The sequence below is a fragment of the Melanostigma gelatinosum genome (assembly GCF_949748355.1).
Source record: "Melanostigma gelatinosum genome assembly, chromosome: 6".
NCBI lineage: Eukaryota > Metazoa > Chordata > Actinopteri > Perciformes > Zoarcidae > Melanostigma > Melanostigma gelatinosum.
This window is the reverse complement of record NC_136639.1, coordinates 19,157,039-19,176,387: the sequence shown is the minus strand read 5'-3', so window position 1 is coordinate 19,176,387 and position 19,349 is coordinate 19,157,039. Positions and strand designations below refer to the sequence as shown.

Sequence of the window (19,349 nt, the reverse complement as noted above, 5' to 3'; positions counted from 1 at the left end):
CCACCATGCTTCACACCCCCATAGTCATCCTTCTTGTATTTCCTCCTTCCACAGTTTTGATACATGCGACTGTGATGATTCCTATATAGATATGAGGATGTGGCGTGATGCTTGACACGTGATGCAGCTCAAAACTATCCTTCTCACTTCATATCCTGTTGTGTTTTAAGCTGGAGAAAGTGGAGTTGGTTGGCTGTCATTGTGCATACAGGAACATTCAGTTCAAAAGCTTTGTTGCTTATATAGGCTTAACAAAAGTTAAAATGTTAGATGGTGTTTGTTTTTTAAATGGACATCCATACGATGTGATTTCTCTTTTTCATCATGTGTAATATAAAACTGTGTCAACAAATATGTGTTTCCAGGAAACCATTATTAGAGTTTGCTACAAACCCATACTGGTATCTAATCTGATAAAATCATTTTATTTTACATGAGAACATCTGAACATGTGCTCCTTTGGATAAACAAGCAGATAAACCTGGAAATAACTGCAACAAAGTGAAAACTGGACAGTGGAGAGGGAGCAGAGGCGGTGTATATCATATCTCAACATAATTTAATTCGACTTTACTCAGAAAGCTTCCATCTGCCTCTTACCCTTCAGGCACTGTTTTTTAATATAATCAAAAGCTGTGATTGTGAACATGTACCTTTGTAGGCAACAGATGGGTTTAATTAATGTCGCTGCAAGGACAGGTTTACCATGGTTTTAGCTCCAAAGAAGGAAGGAACATTGTATTCATTTGAGAAGAGGAGTATGGCTATCGTTCAGTTCCCAGTGTTTCATCCAGAAAAGATGTTGAAATTGGGATATTGGGGTTTCAAAGTTTGTGTCTCAGACCGCTGCTCCACCAAGAAAATCCATGTATATATTCTGCTAGTCATTGTGAATATCCTGCACCTATGAATCATCCCCTTTTCAAGATTAAATATGAATATGGTTTGTCACAGAGGTAATGCATTTCTATGAAGTTGTGGAGCACACAATCCCAGTGGTGCTACAAACAAGACCCAGTGTTATGTCAAGAGTGACCTGATGTTTTATCTGTTCAAGGTGATCAATCTGAAGTCAATGCCAGTCACCATGACAGATAGATAACACAACACAAACAGTGGCTGTTAGGTAATAATGTGAGATATAGAATAAATGTATCAATGCCTAACAGTACTGCTAAGGGTTATTCCAGTGGCTCATATCAATAGAGGTTATAAATGGTCAAATATCAAAAGGTTTTCTTCAGCACAAACATACTGCTCTTACAGTCTAGTATTATTCCTGGAAATTAGACCTTTCAATTTTGCAATCTTGATGGAAAATGCAACCCAGAATAAATCCTCACACTTATGACATTGCAGGGCCATTAGTATTGTCCACTTGTACCCTTTTGGTCAGTCCATTTAATGATGTTATATGGTTTATTTTCACTAAACCAAGTAACTCAATCTCCATCCAGTGTTGCATCAGAGCGGTTCAGTCATTTGTCACCATGTATTTGCAGGGTGGACACTTTCTTTTCAGAGGGAAAAAGCATGATGCAAGATGCACCTGCTGTTGCCTTCTGCAGGATGTTTGTCGTGTCTGTCGCCCATATTTATATTGACGGTGTATAATAGCAAGCAACAGCCACTGTATCCAATGATACATCACAAAGAGCCAAATGGCTGTCCAAAGATGAATAATAGTTGACTGAAGGGGCACCTTAACACTGGTAAACATTGAATGAAGTTCAATTATTTTATTTATTTAAGAAAAAAAGAAATGCGTAACTCTTCAGTTTGTCACATTTTCACTTATTCTGATCTATAAAAATAGAGGAAACAATAGATTACACTGTAATCAACATTTTTTCAGCCAATGACAATAAATATGAAGCGACTCAGGAAACACACAGACAACACAATTTGAGGGAGAGTATATTTTTTTCTTTGGACAGTGTTCCACAAGTTTTGGGGTTTGAGAACAAAGCAAGCAACTCCAAAAAAAAACCTTATCGCCTCACTGATCAGATGGTTTTACAGAATCTCACAATATCTCACACGCTTGCTATATTTTTTTAGTCAATTTCATTCACAATTATTCAAAGGCCTTGTAGACTGAACAATCCACCCAATTAAAGCAACATTTGATCTGGATTTACTCAAATGGAAACTGGAGAAATCAGACTCTCTTCACAGTTCCTTATAGAACAAGAAAATAATCATCTATATTCGGTAATATCCATTGACATAATGCTCCCTCACTGGCCAGCAGAATTCAGGCTCATTTCACAATTACATTAGAAAATAAATACACAATTTAAGTAAAGTCATCTTTGTAGCATAGATTGTCTCCTACTTTGTGTTTTCTACCATACTTAATATTTGGCCTTTACATTCACATTTCTTCTATTTTAGCCACACAATTACAAAACATTAACATTCTGGAGACAGAGCTTTTTTTCCATTTACACTTCACAATAGATCTGATCTTATAGAACAATAGAACCGGTCATGACAGCAGAACTGACCATACTTATCTCAATTACCTAAAGCAGGACAAAGTCATACAATCTTAATCTTCTTTTAAACATATCACTCTAAACAAAGGTCCATTAGGTTTTTCATTTCGAAGACAAGACATACAAGAATGCACTATGAAATGTTTCGAATAATTTCAGATTAATGCAAGCATAACATGTCCTGCATCTTCTTCACTTAACACCAACTGTTACATTTTTATACTGTTCTTACCAAGTTTTCCTAACAATTGTCACATCCACTATTATAACAAAGGAGTCAAAAACAGCACTTTACGGCACAAAAATCACAGTACCGGCATGTACACTATGTCCATGCAAACAGTCACACACACATTCACTGCCACAGCTAACTACACACACAGTCACACAGTCACACACACACCATCAAGAACACACGTCCATAAAAACACATACACACAAAAAGTGATGAAAGACATACCCACTGACAGCTACAACAGTATATTGTCCTACGCTAACAGCCCTAAAGTACAACGTGTCTAAAATGGTGCATCTGAGGTCACACGGTAACAATGCAACATGACTACTGTGACTATTGTCAGGGTCAGCTAACCACGAGGATCAGATAGGAAGGATCTGATCAAAAGAAAACACGAAACAAGTAACAGGAACAGTGAACTTAAAAAAGAAAAGAAAGCAAAAGTGAAATTCATAGAAAGAAAATGAAACATTTGACCATTTCATGTATTTCAAATATCACATTGGCATTGTGGTATTTCACGACAGTGGAGCTTTGTATCGTACAATGCAAAGCCCCATAGTAGCTCTACATAGTAGAGCTCCAGCTCACATTTGTCAGAGATATCCAGAGTGATTATCAGCATTTTACTTGCTTCTGTGTTGAAATCATCACACACAAAACATTTTTTAATACTTATTGAAAATGGGGTAAAAATGAATAAGATGTGATTTTCTCGTTTTCTGGGTAAATTATTTCAAAAGCTAACTTAACTGGTGGCCGAGCCCCCTGAACCCACCTCCACCCACTTTGGTTCTGCTCTGTTTTATCATGCACGCTGGAGGGTCTTTATTGTTATCGGTGGATCATTTGAAATGCTCCCTGCGTGTTATGCATCATGTTGCCGTGTAAAGCATGCTGAATTTCCAAAGCAGGGAATATCCACAATAGTCGACGTATAGCGCCAAGTCAAATTGCATGGCTATCTCCGTTTGCAGATTTGCAGAAGCTAAATAAAATAATTGAATGTTGACAGAGCTGGTGATGCTTATGTAGAATGTTTTTGGAATAAAATGCTTTCTCCACTATGTCTCTATGCTCCTCTTGGTCAGAGCGACACATGTTTCACGACTAAAGCAAACGATTTGTGAGAAATGTTTGTGTCAAGTATGTGATACTCAAAAGCGTTTACTGTCGTTGGTATGCAGTCTGCTGACATGACTGCTACGACAGTGCAGAGGATCAACTCACTGTCGGAATACGGGGAAGATGGTTTCTAAAGAGTATGAAGTAACCACTCTTTTACTCTACATGACCATAGCATCCTTGAGTATTTCCTAATGCAAGGTGTCAGCTCCCTGTACTGTCCACACCTGAGAACGGACAAAGGTAGAAGAAACACAGGACAGAGTGAAAGGTTTACAAATAAAAAATATACAATGTGCACAGCTCAATAGAACAACTCAAGGCAAAGTAAGCCCTCTGGACAAACCAGGTGGCTTTTCCTGAAAAGGATGGCATCAGAAACTGTCTATTTTCATCACAGAAAACATACAGTGTAATGGATTTATTTGATAAAAGACACAACAGTTGGCTGTGTGACCTGTGACAACAGCAGGACTAGATTGTGTATCGCACCCCTGAACCCTCTGTGTCTTTTTCTTTCTCCTCAGGAGCGGATACCTGGGCGCCGCTGTCCTCTGCTGGACGTCCCGTGAACTCACTCTCAGCTGTTGTGGCGGTGACCTCGAGGGCTTTCATTTTGGCCTGTGCAGGGCTGCCGGAGCGGCTGCGGGTGTGGCTGCGATGGCTGCGATGGCTGCGGTGCTTGGCTTTGCGTGGACTGGGACTGCGGGACCTCGTCTTCGTGGGGACGACAGTGCCGTCGTCATCCGAGCTGAAGTCAGAGCTGTCAGAAGAACTGGCATCAGGACCTGAAGTGGGAAGCTGGATCTGAAGACAAATGACAAAGATGATGAGAGTGGGATTTAGGGGATAGAAATGTCCCCCTCTTAGAGCAAATGCATTTGATTGTATTCGCCTCAAGAAAGCAGTGCCAGAGTGTCATGATTACCTGAAATGGCTCCGTTACACCCACAATGGTGCTCATGTTGTTGCTATAGTAACCCAAGATAAAGTCCCCTGAGCCTTTGGGCAGTTCCTCCTCAGTAAAGGTCACCTGGAAAACAGTTCGACAGACATCTATTAAATGTGAAAGAAAATGATTTCTGAGGATAATTCAGCATGCAACCAGATTACCTGATGGTCTTGTCGAGTAAAGTCAGCCTCCTCTTGCTTGGCCCACACGTATCCCACATAGTCCTTATGGTGCTTGAAACCCACCTAGGGTGGCAAATTGGTAACCCACAGAAATATTTATTAGAATGAATGCACCTGATGAGTTGCTGAAGTGGATTCTTCAGACGTAACATTTCATTTAGCCGGTAGAGGTAAGACTGCTTACCTTGTACAGTCCGATCCAGTCCCAGGAGCTGCGTGGGTAGCTGGGCACCAGTTGGAATTTTGCTATGGCATCAGCAATACTATTCCACTCATCCTCCACTATGATTGTGACCAGGGGAACGTCCAATTTGTACGGGAACTGAAAGGAACATTTACCATAAACGTTTGTATGGTGCAAAATCACTGTAACGTCCCTAATATAAACCTAAATGATAAAGAGGGTTGACGATAAAATGTCAGTACTAACACTGACATCAACGGCAGCAGAGCCGATGTTTCCCCAATTTAAAGTTGTACAGCAGTTTGAGTTTAAACAACATTAAACATTGTTTGATTTTCAAAATAAGGTGCTGAAAGTAGAAAGTAGTATTGTTTTTGATTTTACTTTGGAAACAAAGTATTTTAGTGTTGAAATTAAAAGCATGCCAGCCTTAAGTCACCTTTACAAAGTCTCACCTGCAGGGTAAAGATGGAGGAGACTGGTTTGTGGTCACTGACGGTGTATTCCATGTGACTTCGGTAGTAGTGTTGTGTCACTTTGGTCCCACTGGTCAGCCCCGACATGGAGCCCCGCTTCCCTGCGCTGAGAGCAGCGCCGGCAGTAGCAGTGGCTCTCAGGCGCCACAGGATCCGGTCGGTCCAAGCTGGTTTACGCTTCTTCCCACTGGGTGGAGGACAGAAAGGGAGCGATGGAGCGCACCAAAAAACAACAACTTTAAAATCAGCACTTTCATGCTCCCCCGGGCTAGTGAGGACATTTCAGAAAAGGGACCAACCTTGTGTCATATGTATCTGTCCCAACATCAAACTTGTAGGTGGGAGGAAATTTCAGCGGCCCCTCTTGGAAACCCTCCAACACTGTCTCACTGTCTTTGACCATATTGAGCTGCAACAACGAAGAAAAAGAGAGTGTTTCTCTAGCGCCCTCTAGTGGCATCACCTACACAGTGCATAGTCCACCAGACATGTATTTTATGACTTAAAAACCTTATTTCAGCTTGTAAAATGTCCTCAGAGGAAGTCAGATCTAAATGTAAGATTTTATTGGGGAAAATATTTCAATGTATAGAAAACCCTTGTTCTTTACTAAATCAAGAACTCAATCAAAAGTTAACCTGATGCTATAAACACGGAGGAGCTAAGGGGCAAGTTGCTTTTCAAAAGGTCACATGCAGAGGAGTTATATTTAACTTCTCTCGGTCTTGTAAACAATACATTAGAGAGCCTTTATCTTTTACCTGATCTTTTTCCCACAACATTGGAAACTTGTTGTTATCGATGGCTGATTTCACCACTTGCATATCCAGGTCGTCAATGCGGAAATTGAGATCCCCAAACCAGAACACCACACTGTGAAAAAAAAGAAGTAATTTCACGAATTCAAACAAGTGCAAGTACATACGTACTTTTGCAATGCTGATTGCGACACCATTTCCATCAGAAAACATGAATGTGGGGAAAACAAGTCTATTTTACTCAGATATATCAGAGTGTAAAGGTTGTGCTGACTTACTCATGGTCAAGAACACCAGAGGCAGTCTGACCCTCAAACTGCTGCTGCTGCAGGATGCTCTCAAAGTCCTCCATGCGCTGCCCAGAGTTTTCCATGTGAGCCGGCAGGTGGCAGTTGAGGAAGCAGATAGTGTGGCCGAACACTGACATGCGGGCGCTCACGCCACCTTTATTTCCCTGTAACAACGACAAGCACAAGGGAGAACAAAGAGAAGGGGAACAAAATCCTTTTTTTAGTTTCTCAAAATGAAATGACTACGGTCAGTGATGGAAAAGCGTCTAAAGTCAGTGATTGGTCCGTGAGTGTTTTCACTGTAGTGGTGTGCGTGTCTGTGCCACAGACACACAGGACGTTTACTCATTAAGGACCAGTGAAGACAGTCATCAATATTTCATGAAGTACAGTAAAGTGCACAGTGGGGGGACAGGATGGGTCTGTGGATATCTTCCCGCTGTTCTCCCAACTGCTCTGACACACTAAAACACAAAAGATGTTTCAGTGTAAAATGTGCAGAATGTGCTGATGCCCGAGTTCATACAGAGAGGGTTTCACTTCAAACTGAGTGCTTTATCATTTTTCAGTGAACAGGATCTTCGCTCTGTCAAAACTAAATGATCACCCCATGTTTTTACCTGGTCTTTATTCTCATAAAACTGGATGGAACACCATTTGACTATCAAGTAACAAGACTGGATAAAAGCAAACAACCTGCATCATTTACAAACCGAGCCATAGAAGTGTGTAGACACTGTCGTGGAAAGCTAGTGTCTCTCAGATCAAATTTAAACCATAGTCACGCCCACGGAAATGCCGTCCCATGTGCAGCTGAGCTTCCATGTATGAAATGTCCAGAATACAGTGCTGATCCCAGAATGGTGTCAGTAGCTGTCTCACCCAGTAACCCCCCAGGCCAGTGCGGGTGGTCTCAGTCTGGACTCCGCGGAGGAAGGGCAGATGGAAGTACTTGGCAAAGACCAGCAGCAGCAACCCCTGCATCCGCTGGGAGGTCACCTGAGGGACAGACAAGAGGACAAGTACAGACAGACATGAAGAACGAAAGAAGATAACATGAACAGGTGAGATATAAGGAGGCACTTTGCTTAAAGCTGAAAAGAGAGCAGCAATACAGTTCAGGATAACTGCATTATAATCTTTATAACGCACACTAAAATTTCAATAAACAAATTCTCTGAGCTGCGTCCGGCTTTGCTGTGTGTCCATTTATGCTGCGCCGCTTCACTTCCTCTCCCCCTCCTCTTTCTGCCCCCTTGCATTACCATTTCGCCCTGCAGGAGCCGGCGGCCCAGCGCTCTCCCTCTACTTTACATGAAGCGCTGCACATTAAGGAGGCCATAGCTTGTGGTCAACCCTCGCTGTGGCAACGAACCACTTTGTGGAGGGAACGTGACGTACACGCTGTAGGCACTTGATGGCCAGACCTTCCCTTTCTCTGAGCCCTCCGCCACCATCTCAACAGCACTTGCTGCTTGTTCTGCTACATAATGATGTGCAGATTTTGACATTCATTCAAAGGAGTGCACATATTTTTTTGTACTGTGCAAGAAGGGCAGAAATATGATGCATGCGTTGTGGAACAAGATGAGCTGTCTGCATGCCATGTCAAGCCCCTCACCTGATATTTATATGCATCTCTCTCGCTCTCCCTTTCTCCAGTGGTCCACACATCCCAACCCCCAACTGCAGGCGGAAGAAGCATGATCACACCCCGCCTGAAATGCCCTGTGGCCAGCAATCTTTGCACGTGACTCAAGACCTGCTCGCTTGTATACTAACCAGCTGTTTGAACTACTTTGTTGCGTAATGGATTCTACTGAACCGTAAACTGGACCAACTTTATGTGTGGTACGTGTGTGGACGCAGGCAATGAGTGTGTGTTTCTGTGGGAAAAGTCTGAGTACACCTTTGCCTGAATGTATTGTGGGTGAAAAGCATTTCTTACATCAGTGAACATTGGGAGAGCTCGTGAAGGGTGCAGTGAGTGCATGTGTGCAGCGGTGGATGATCGACATTGAACAGCACACACGTGACTTTAGAACTGAGCTGTGAAGTGTGAAGTCTGGGAATTTGGTAGAAGTTGAGTGCAAAACAATGGCTTACTCCTTCCAGTTTCTAACAATGAAGACCACAGAATCATCAACATCTTCCTCCACTGTTCAGTACACAACATGCACATTAGACATCATTTGCTGGCTTTCTGAAGAAATCCATTGATTTATTGAAATAGCTTAACAAATTAGTATTCAAGTGACAACTTGACTTGTTTTCGTTTTTAAAAGGTAGGTCCTTGTAATTCCAGTGCCTACAAATCTATGAAATGTGATTTAACCTAAACATTAATCCTACATGCAATAAATCTATTTATTACAATATAATACAATACATTCCCACTGTATACAAAAAGTCGTGCTGCAACATATTCCAATTGAGAGTGCCATGTTGCAATTAGAGATAAGGGCCAAAAAAATGTGTGCATTTAATTGTAGCTTACTCAAACATAAATGATGTTAACCGTGTGGTGAATAGCCAGAAAAACAATGTTTTGTTGGCTCTGTGGTCCTGCAGTGAACGGCAGTCATCTTTCTTGTGCTGGCTGCAGTTACACTTTGAACCTGACAATGAGTCTTGGTGAGCTGACTATCTCAGAGCAGACAGAACCGATGGGGTGTCTCGTTACAGCGTGTCTGTCCACCATGTCGTGACGAGACAGATTCCTACTGACACCGCCGTCTACCTCTACTTCAAATTCAAACTAACACATCCCCTTAATCTGTTCACAGCATTAGTATCCACATGAAGTACACAAAAAGGTCACAGGGAAATGATTTTTGCAAGGTTTAAGCTAACGTAGCAGACCATGACATAACTGGGGGACAGCGTCAGTCTCCCTGTCAGATGCCCATCAACACTGACATCAACGTGATCCAAAAATAAAACAGCGTCCTGGGAGACATTTGTATCGCTCGACAGCTCAACAGCTGATTCACACTCTGGCTCACCATGCCAACAGAGCCAAGTATCGTTTCAGATGCAGCCAGACGAACACCAACCTCAGCTGCGGTATGTACCAACACACCAGACAGTTGGTGAGAAAATAAACATTGTTGATGGTTTCTGTATAAATGTTTCAACTTCCCCGCTTTCCCAGCTTTTAATGTCTGATCTCTGCAGTACATATTGGGAAGTATTTGATCCATTCTATTCAACGTGTGCATGACATAGTGCATTTCTTAAGTGTGCTACCTTCCCACAGTGGGTGTAGGCCACTGTGACACGGTAAGACAGAGAAAAGGGAGCAGGTACGCAGTCATAAAGGCACACAGAAGGGAGCTGACATTACACGCCTGTTATAAATGATCACCCCATCCGTTGCTCAGGGAACAAAATGAGCCGAGGCAGCAGCAGAGCAGCAGAGATCTCATCAGCGATAACGTAATGCGTACTATGAATGTCAGCTGTTTAGCATTTTAGTTTTGAGAGAGTGCATATGTGTTAATAATAAAAGCCATTACTGACCTGCACATAACCAAAGGGGCTGAGTCTCTCCATGCAGACCTCGCTCCACTGGTCTGTGAAGAGGACATCTTTCAGCCTTTTGTTAATCATAGAGTTCACTTCCTGCAGCCTTGAAGAAAAAGGACACACAACAACACGCAAGGGTCAACATCCGGCAGAGACGTAAGAGGAGCTGATCAGGGAGAACTTTGTAACAATGTAATGGTGGATTCATAAATGGAAGAAAATCGTAGCCATAAGAGAGACATCCCTGTGGTTCAGAACTGAGCCCGACTGCTCATTAGTGACAATGTTTAAAGTGTCGACGTGGGACAAGTGGGCATAAATGGACACTTCAGCTTTCATGTGGAAGACACTGGATGCGCCACAAAACACTCACCCGATAATGTACATGTCAGTGTTTCCATCACCCACATTCAGCCCCAGCAAGGCAGTGATGTCATCGGGTGGCGTGGCCGAACCCACGTTCCAAGTGATGACGTGCAGCCTGTTGGAAAAGGGTGTTCGGTTGTAAACTCTCATCCCCGACAGACCACATAACCTAAAGACTCTGATTGAGACAGCAGAACCCCTGTATTAACTACAAGAATAACCGCCTCACAGTTGTATGCCTCCGCCAACCAGTCAGGTTGCAGTTTACATCCATGTTTGTCCAAAATGCCATCGCTTCAATATTTTATCATATAAGACATTTGTGTGTTGGCTCTCTGACAGACCTGTCCAGAGTCTATCTTGCCTCTCATCCAGTTTGTACACTGGGACAGGCTCCAGCCAACTACAATCCTGATGAGGGTAAGCAGTTTGGAAAATAAATCGACTGAAATTCTCTACATCCCGATCCTCCTACTGTGTATGTTACACGTGTGGATCGATATTTAATGCAGTATTTAAGCTATTTAATATTTCCCCAAATTAAACGAGTGAATGATGATGGAGCTCTTTTCTGTTTACTGGTCAATGGTAGTGGCACAGGGTATTTCGGGGCCAATGTCACAGTTCTTCCAGAGCACCAAAGACAATTTCAAAAATGTTCTATAAAAAGCAGTGAGCTCACTATGCCGGCAGTGTTATCTTTGAACTTCCACTTCCAGAAGAGCCTTCTCACAGCGCCAGCATGCTGATATCACTGCATACATTTTACTTAGGTTTGTAAGTTTTCTTGTTGATAAACATTTCATGACATTAAATCATTAATTCATTGTCATCTGAAGCTTTGTTCTCTGTGTTACGACACTTCTGTGAAAGAATGTTGTCGGTAATTTAGCAACCTAATCCATTCCAGAGATCCAGTTGACTCTGCAGTGATTCCCTACCTGTTAACCAGGGAGTGGTTCGAGATACACCCATAGAAGTGAGAGAACATGCAGTGGGAATGAAAGATACAAACCTTACAAAGGCCTTTTAAGGCAAAATATGTCACACTTTTGAAGCTTAACATAGAAATGTTATAGTCCCTAAAATTGGTCATATTATGTAATTTAGAAATACACTAAATGCATCCCATCCATCCTGAAAAAATGGGATATTGATATTATCAAAAGTGAATTATTTTAGACTTTTTGGATGGTGAATTTGTAAAATAAAATAAAAATAAAAAAGTTGAGATGGTACATTTTTCCTGAAACAGAAACAAATAACAGTGTTAAATAATTATCATAGTAGTATTAAGCAAAAATCCCCACAATTTACACGTTCACTGTAACCATGTAGCCTCGGAGTGTCGACTGGCGTTCTATGTGTGCCAGGCTTATTTTTCTCAGCTGTCTGGGATCGAAAGCCGGTGTTAAGACATGCTGAGACATGAATGTTAGAACAAACACTGATGAGGGAACTTGCCTGAAGTCTTCCACAGTCTGGGCCTGGGTGTCAGCTGTACCTGCTACAGAGAAGGCTCTCTGTGCATGAGGGTTCAGGTGAGGAGCCACAGGCCTGCTGGCAGGTGCGTGGGAGACTGTCGCAGCCCTAATCGGTTGGTGGCCCGGTCCTTTAGGACCAACCTTAGGGCTGGGCCCGGTGAGCTCTCCGAAAGGTTTGAATGTTGCAGGGCGAGAGGGTTTGGGGTGACTTGCCACAGCGCCATCAGGAGTGCACTCCTCCTGGTTCACCACTGGAGTGGGCTCAACTTTGGGCTCAGCTTTGGGCTCAGCTTTGGGCTCAGCTTTGGGCTCAGCGATGTCTACGGAGCCCTCTACTCTGGCACTTCTCTGTGGCCGTCGAGGCCTGGCATGAGCTGCAGGCTGGTTGGCAGTGGAATGAGTGTCTGGAGCCGCTGTATCTGATGCTGCAGCTGGAGTTATTGTTGAAGCTTCTGCTGCTCCCTTTGGGTTGTCTTCTTGCGTCTGGCTTTGGATCGGAGTATTTTGGTCCATTTCTTAAGATTTCTGTAGCAAAGAAAACAATGGGAATGTTTCCACTTGCAAAATGCACAATATATTAGCATTTTAGGGATTTTACTCATTCAGAACATCAATACAAGCAAGTAAAATGGGGTAAAAGTGTGTCAGCCCCATTAGGGGTTAGCAATGGTGTCAGACAAGGGGGAATTTTGTCCCCAATTCTGTTTAATCTGTATATTGATGATCTGTCCAAGCAACTGAAAGCCTGTAATACTGGTGCATGATTCATCCCCCATCCTCAATTACAGTGTCGGTGTTCCACAGGGCTCTGTGCTAGGTCCTCTTCTTTTCAGCATGTACATTAATGATCTGCCATCAGTATGTGCACGGGTGGATATACAGATGTACGCTGACGACACAGTCATTTTTGTACATGCACCCAACATCAAACAGGCAGCAGACAAACTCACTGAAGAAATGGTCCATGTCACTAAGTGGCTGTCAGACTCTTGCTTACATCTCAATGTGAAAAAAACAGTCTGCATGTTTTTCTCAAAGAGGGTGAATAATATTACAACAGAGCATCCTGTGTACATATCTGGTGAACAGCTTCAGGTGGTCCCTAACTACAAATATCTGGGGATCATTCTTGACTCCACACTCACATACAAAAAACAAGTGAAGCATGTAATGGCAAAAGTCAAGTTTAGTCTACATAATTTCAGATACATACGCAACAACCTCACAACTGAAGCTGCTAAACTGTACTTTCATGCAATGATCCTCCCTCATATCACTTACTGTCTAACCACCTGGTCACACACTCACAACACAACCCTGAAGCCCCTACAGTCCGTCTATAAGCAGGCTATCAAGGTACTTGACATCAAGCCCAGACACTACCACATTTGCAACATCTTGCCCAAATACCATCTTCTGTGTTGGGATAGTCTTGTCAAATTCCATAACAGCTGCTTAACCTTTAAAATTCTTAATGGCCTTGCACCTCCCCCGTTGAGCACTTTCATAACACAAAAGACCAATAGCAGACTAACCAGAGCAACAGCTCGCGGGGACCTAGTGGTCCCAGGCAGGAGAAGCAAGTTCAGCCAGCTATCATACTCTGTCACAGCTTCCGTCACCTGGAACACTCTCCCATCACACATAAGACAGAGCACCACATACAGGTTCTTCACACACAACCTCAAAGCCTGGCTCATTAACAACCAGGTGTGTCAGCACTAACAGTCTCATGCCTGCCATGTCCGTATGTAGCCTGCCTGTCTGCCTGTCTGCCTGTCTGCCTGTCTGTCTGTCTGCCTGCCTGCCTGCTTGTCTGTCATGTTTGATCCTGTGTCTGCAGGATTGTATTGCACAGCTCTGTTTGCTTGTTTTTGTGTTGTTGTCTTTTTAAACAGTTTTTAAATGTTTAAATGTTTTTAGCGGCTTTTAACACCGTGCCCAGGGACAACGGTTGAAAATTAGCTTTTTTAGCTAACACTGTCACATTTACAGTCATGTTTTTATTAATGTGTGCTGTCGATTAATGTGAACTGTCCCTGTACAAATAAAATCTTTAAAAAAAAATACTCTGGTTAATCACATCATGTATGCAGATGATCTGGTGATCTTTAGTCCTTCTAGCGCTGGTCTTCAGCAGCTCCTCACTATATGTACTGTGTACGGTGTGGAACATGACATCAAATACAACGCCAGTAAGAGTGCTATCCTGATCTGTAGAACTAAAGAGGACAAATGTCTAAACTTCCCTGACTTCAAATTGTCTGACAATAATCTTGGTGTCTGTAGTAAAGTAAAATATCTTGGTCATTTTTTAACAGAACACATGTCTGATGATAACGACATTTCCAGGCAATGTGGTATGATGTCTGCACAAGCAAACAGTCTCTCACGCAAGTTTGGTCTGTGTACAGATGGAGTGAAGATGTCTCTGTTCAGAGCATATTGTACTCCACTCTACTGCACACTTGTGGTCAAACTACAAAAAAAAGAGTCTACAGAGACTTCAAGTAGCGTACAATGACGCCATGAGAATACTGTTAAAGAGACCGAGATAGAGTAGTGCCAGTGAAATGTTTGTGGCTGCACGAGTCAACACTTTCCAAACAGTTTTAAGAAATCTCATGTACAAATTCATCTGTCGACTGAATGACTCTGTAAATGGGATCATACTTGTTTTAACCAACATAAGGTTTAGCACCACACGCTACCAGTCCCAGCTGTGGCGACATTGGTACAGCTGTCTCTTTGTAAGGCATTGCTAGGCCTCTGTACTTTTATTGTTTGTGTCTGTCTTTTTATGTATCTGTCTGTATGGACCCCGAGTCTGAAATAAAGTCTATCTATCTATCTATCTATCTATCTATCTATCTATCTATCTAATACACAACTAACCCTGAAGATAACATTCTTGTTTAGCATCATACTCATATGGAGGGATTCATCTCTAAGGAACAGGACGAAAGTCTCTGTGACTTTCAGCTGATGAGTGCAGGACTTGTCATGAGACCTTTTTGACCCAGCAGGGCAACCGAGTGAGTCATTCAAGCTCCGCCTCCAACCATGGTGGCTTTTCAATTACCTGCCTTCTCATGGCCTTGAAAACGGATGAATGCAGCCGAATATTCTGATAGAAGACATCTGAAAGACCAAAATACAAAAAACAACTAGAGAGGATTAGGAAGAGACAAGGAGAGACTTATTCTTATACTGTCCTAACCTCTCAGAGCTTTAGGTTGGGAGATTTGGAGAAAAGCAAGCCTGGACACAGTTTATCATCCTCTGTACTTGTGCCTAAGCCGCCTGCCAGTCCCCCAGTAACCAGGGAGATGCTCAGTCAGTTCATATCAGCTCAGAGCACCTGCCGCACACTAACACGAGGAGCTGCTGCACGGTCCAGAACCGCAAAAACAAAACGGCATGAAATAAACAACAATACAGGGAGAGGGAGGTGCAGCGAGATCAGACAGACACAGAGAGCAGAGGGGGGCAGAAATAAAGGAGGAATTTAAACCCATTTATTCAAGTGACAATCCATCCAATTATTGCCAGAATAAATGGCTGCATAGCTTTTCTCTACTGCTGATTGATGGGACACAATAGCAAGTTCAGCTTCTGTACACACAGTTTTACAAAAGCTTTAAAATGTCTGATATAAATACAAAACACGTGAAGCATTTTACATCAGCGGCAACTGCTTCAATGAATTGATGAAAAAATAATAAATAACTGAGTAATTATGATGATATCCAACATGGCTGAAGACATAAGAGTGTCACTTAAAGTAATTCAAATGTCTTTGGGAAATTATTTTTAAAAATCATGGAAAATCGAAGGAAAAAAGATTATAGGAAGACTGTAATCCATACATTGTTCATCACCAAACAAAATGAAAAACAAGCAAGGATTGCTCAGATGTTGGATCCCTAAAACACAAAAACTGCCACGTACAGTGGATGGGGACATGTCCTTGTGCTTGTGGACATGTCTGATCCTTAGAAGAGCTGATTTGGGCACAAAACGGAGGCAGCCCGACCCAGATCCATCAGTCCGTGACAATAGAAGTGAAACACGTGAGAAGGGACCAACAGAGCCCGCTCATAATTATTCACATGACCTTGAAGAGACGGCGGCCTCTGGACTCCACATGTGCCCAGAAACACGCTGGTCTTTCAGTCCACCAATAACGGGTGCCTGGCTGTATAATGTATTCCTATGGTCCATGTATGGCATTCAGTGGGGGGAGTGTGGAGGAGGGTGGCAGGGCACACGTGGGAGTGGGTGGGGGCAAAACGAGCCAAGGGGAGCGGGATGGAGAGCCGAGCGAGACAGCCCATTCAGTGACAACACTGTGTCTCTTCGCAGAATGTCTCCAAATTGATCCTCTCACACTTCCCTCTGGCACTCTATATTTTTCCAAGCTTTAATCTCCCCCCCCCTTTCTCTCTTTTATCGTCCCATTTCTCTAATCCTTTCTCTCTCCCCATCTTCTCCCAGACTCTGTTGTTTCATCTTACCCACCTTCACTGCATGGGCATTGAATCGCTCAACCCACCAATTTGGTTTGTCCCATCCTATATTTTTCCTTTCACATCAAGCCGAGCGCCTGCACTATTCCTGACCTAAAAGCGTTTCACTCCTTTCTTCTTCTACTCCCCCCTGTGCTCTGAGGTGACACTTGTGCTCCTCCAGCAACATTCTCTGCATTGTTTCCTTCAGCCGACCACCTCACAGTCACTACCAATGACGTCAAGACGCCACAGTCCGCCATAACAACTGGACGTTGATCATACAGTGGTAAAGTGCTCGGGAACATGGGGAAACAACTGGAGGCTGAGAACATGTTCAAACCATGTACGAGGAAGGATAGCTGGGAATGGGGAGGTCCAGTATGAGATTGTGGAGGTCATAATTCCTAAATCGTGAGATAAGAACACTGATTAATGTGGAAATAGCACATTCAGAGACACTTCTTTTCCGCATGCCAAAAACTACAATGCAGTTTTTAAACATGTTCTTCCAAGAATTTGGCTTTCCGGGAACAGTGACGACAGACACCACTTCTTATTCCACTCGCGTTCACCGAGGAGGGAGGGGAATGATTTGATTGTAACAAATGTGTCATGGTGTTTACATGCGCCCTCCTGAGAGCTGAGCGAACCAGGAAGGATGCAGTGTAACCCAAACAGCAGGCTCTAGCCAGCCTTTGTTGATGGGATTATTTAACAACACAGATAGTTTTGGTTGAGCGAGTCTGTTGAATGGCCACGTTTCTTTCTATTTAGAGGTTAATGTAAAGGGAGTCATCTCCTCTACACTGAATGATCTATTATCTTAAATCCCCTGCTCTGCATGGCTGCACTACAGTGATTCTAACCATAACACTGATCACATTTTGTGTTTGTATTACAGCCAGGCAGCATGTTGGTGTTCAGGGCCTCCAGGGCCATATGTCCCTGCGACAGGGACACTAATGATGACCGGACAGAAATGACTCCGGCAGCTGTAAATGGCTCCTCTGGGTCCTAGTGCCACAAAAATTCACTCCCCTGTATCCAGGGGGCCTCATCTTTCTGATCAGGTCACAGCCAGGGCTGTAAGATGTCCACATTGTTCTGCTTACACTGAAGACATGTGCTGACAACATCGAGTTTCATGTCTGCACTGCAAAATTATATTATAAATTGCCATTTCAGATTCTGTCAATTAACAATTATAGAAACCAGCCAAATGGAAAGATTCACTTCGGCTTCATTCTGCTTAAAAAGGCCCTCTGTAGAGGAAAATAATCACCATGTTGTTATCTGAGGCAAAAGCAGCATCTGGTTCACCAAATAATTGTCATGCATACATTGCACAATGTGGAGTAATTGGGGTAAAGATTTCCATTCAGTCCGACATAATCTGTCTGTGAATGATTCTGGATATGCAATCAAGTGCAACGACAAAAACTCATTAGGGACGATAACAATAAATCCACCGAGCTTGCACTGGCTATGTGTAATAACATCTGCATGTGCATGAAATCAACAACACTGTAAGTCAGTTCATTGCCTGCATGTTCCTTCCTGCCCGGTTACTAAATAATAATATAATACAAAATGTTGCAACAGCAGCATCACAGTGCAGTATAGTTGCTGTTCCAGTAACTACTGAGAAAACTTGTTCGGTGAGTTATAATCTAAACTCGAATGGAGCGTTTAAGGAATCCAATGTGGCTATACAGATTATTATGACCGCAGCTGAATCCTCCCTCAGTGCATCAATCGCATAACATTACACTGTTGCATGTAACTGCAACCTGAATATGCCCAAGCACTGACATGTATGACACTGTAAGAGAACACCACTTTAGTAGAACATGATGAAAAACTTGTACATTGAGATTCAGCTTCTGACATAAATATGGAAATATTCCTGACAACCAAGAGAATGTTTTTTGACAGGATGTGATGTTTAGTATCATCTGTTATGTTTAACAATATAACTCAAGTTCTTCATTGCACACTTTCAGGGAGGCGGACGCTGGTATTTGGCCAATGGCAGGTAGATATACATATTTACATAATGACACAGAAATTACTGATGTCTCGGCTGAAAGAGGACAGCAGCATACGGATAAAGTATCTGGCCTAATTACACTCCTGCTTCAAGGACAATTTTTGTCTGGCTGAAAAAAAAGAATGAAGGTCATTTGAATTCAGTGTTTTGCCATCAAATATTAACTCAGACACACGGGTGATTGTGTGTGCATGCATTTGTGTGTATTTGTGTGCCTGAGATACACAAATGTATCTCATCAGCATGATCTCTAGCATTGAAAATGGTTGAATTGTGATTGGTTTGTTCTTAATCACCATGGTTTTCCGTTGCAAACAAATGCTGTAACATCTATCAATAACCACAGTGTCAATATCCCCTCTGACACATCCACAGTACGATGATCCGCTGTCAGGGATGTATTTACAAGTGATGTCAGGATGAAACGACAGTAAACAACAATATTTACTGTATGGGTGTTTCTACTGTCACCACCATGGTGATCAATAGAAGCACGTCCCGTTACATTATAAACATAACAAACACACATGCTCGCAGCTGATCAATCATCTCCTTTACCTGTTTGGGTGCTTCTGTGTTGAGGATTTTAACAGCTGATGGATCTTGAGTAAACCGCTTCTACAGATGTAACGGTCCTCGGTGGAGGTTGTGAAATTACATGAATCACAAGAAGAAGAAGAAGTGAATCGTTAACCGAAAACAGG

The 19,349-nt window shown here is 42.7% G+C and overlaps 1 protein-coding gene across 1 annotated transcript; it reads right to left on the bottom strand.

Annotated features, from left to right (window-relative positions):
- Positions 1-1,958: 1,958 nt before the first annotated feature.
- Positions 1,959-19,349, bottom strand: inpp5jb (inositol polyphosphate-5-phosphatase Jb). Its single transcript, XM_079269645.1, has 13 exons — positions 19,204-19,349; positions 12,065-12,609; positions 10,608-10,715; positions 10,229-10,337; positions 7,589-7,705; positions 6,695-6,870; positions 6,420-6,531; positions 5,958-6,067; positions 5,638-5,845; positions 5,183-5,320; positions 4,978-5,061; positions 4,793-4,897; positions 1,959-4,671 (listed from the first exon to the last, which is right to left on the bottom strand). Exons 2-13 carry the CDS (start codon positions 12,595-12,597, stop codon positions 4,339-4,341), a joined length of 2,133 nt encoding a protein of 710 aa, XP_079125771.1. The 5' UTR covers positions 12,598-12,609; positions 19,204-19,349; the 3' UTR covers positions 1,959-4,338.

Excerpts from the sequence above, each read along its gene's own strand:
- inpp5jb (XM_079269645.1), bottom strand. The coding sequence starts at position 12,597 with ATGGACCAAAATACTCCGATCCAAAGCCAGACGCAAGAAGACAACCCA. Across the intron at positions 6,871-7,588 it reads CTGGCCTGGGGGGTTACTGG|GGAAATAAAGGTGGCGTGAG; the intron begins GTGAGACAGCTA and ends TCGTTGTTACAG. Across the intron at positions 4,672-4,792 it reads GTGTAACGGAGCCATTTCAG|ATCCAGCTTCCCACTTCAGG; the intron begins GTAATCATGACA and ends ATTTGTCTTCAG.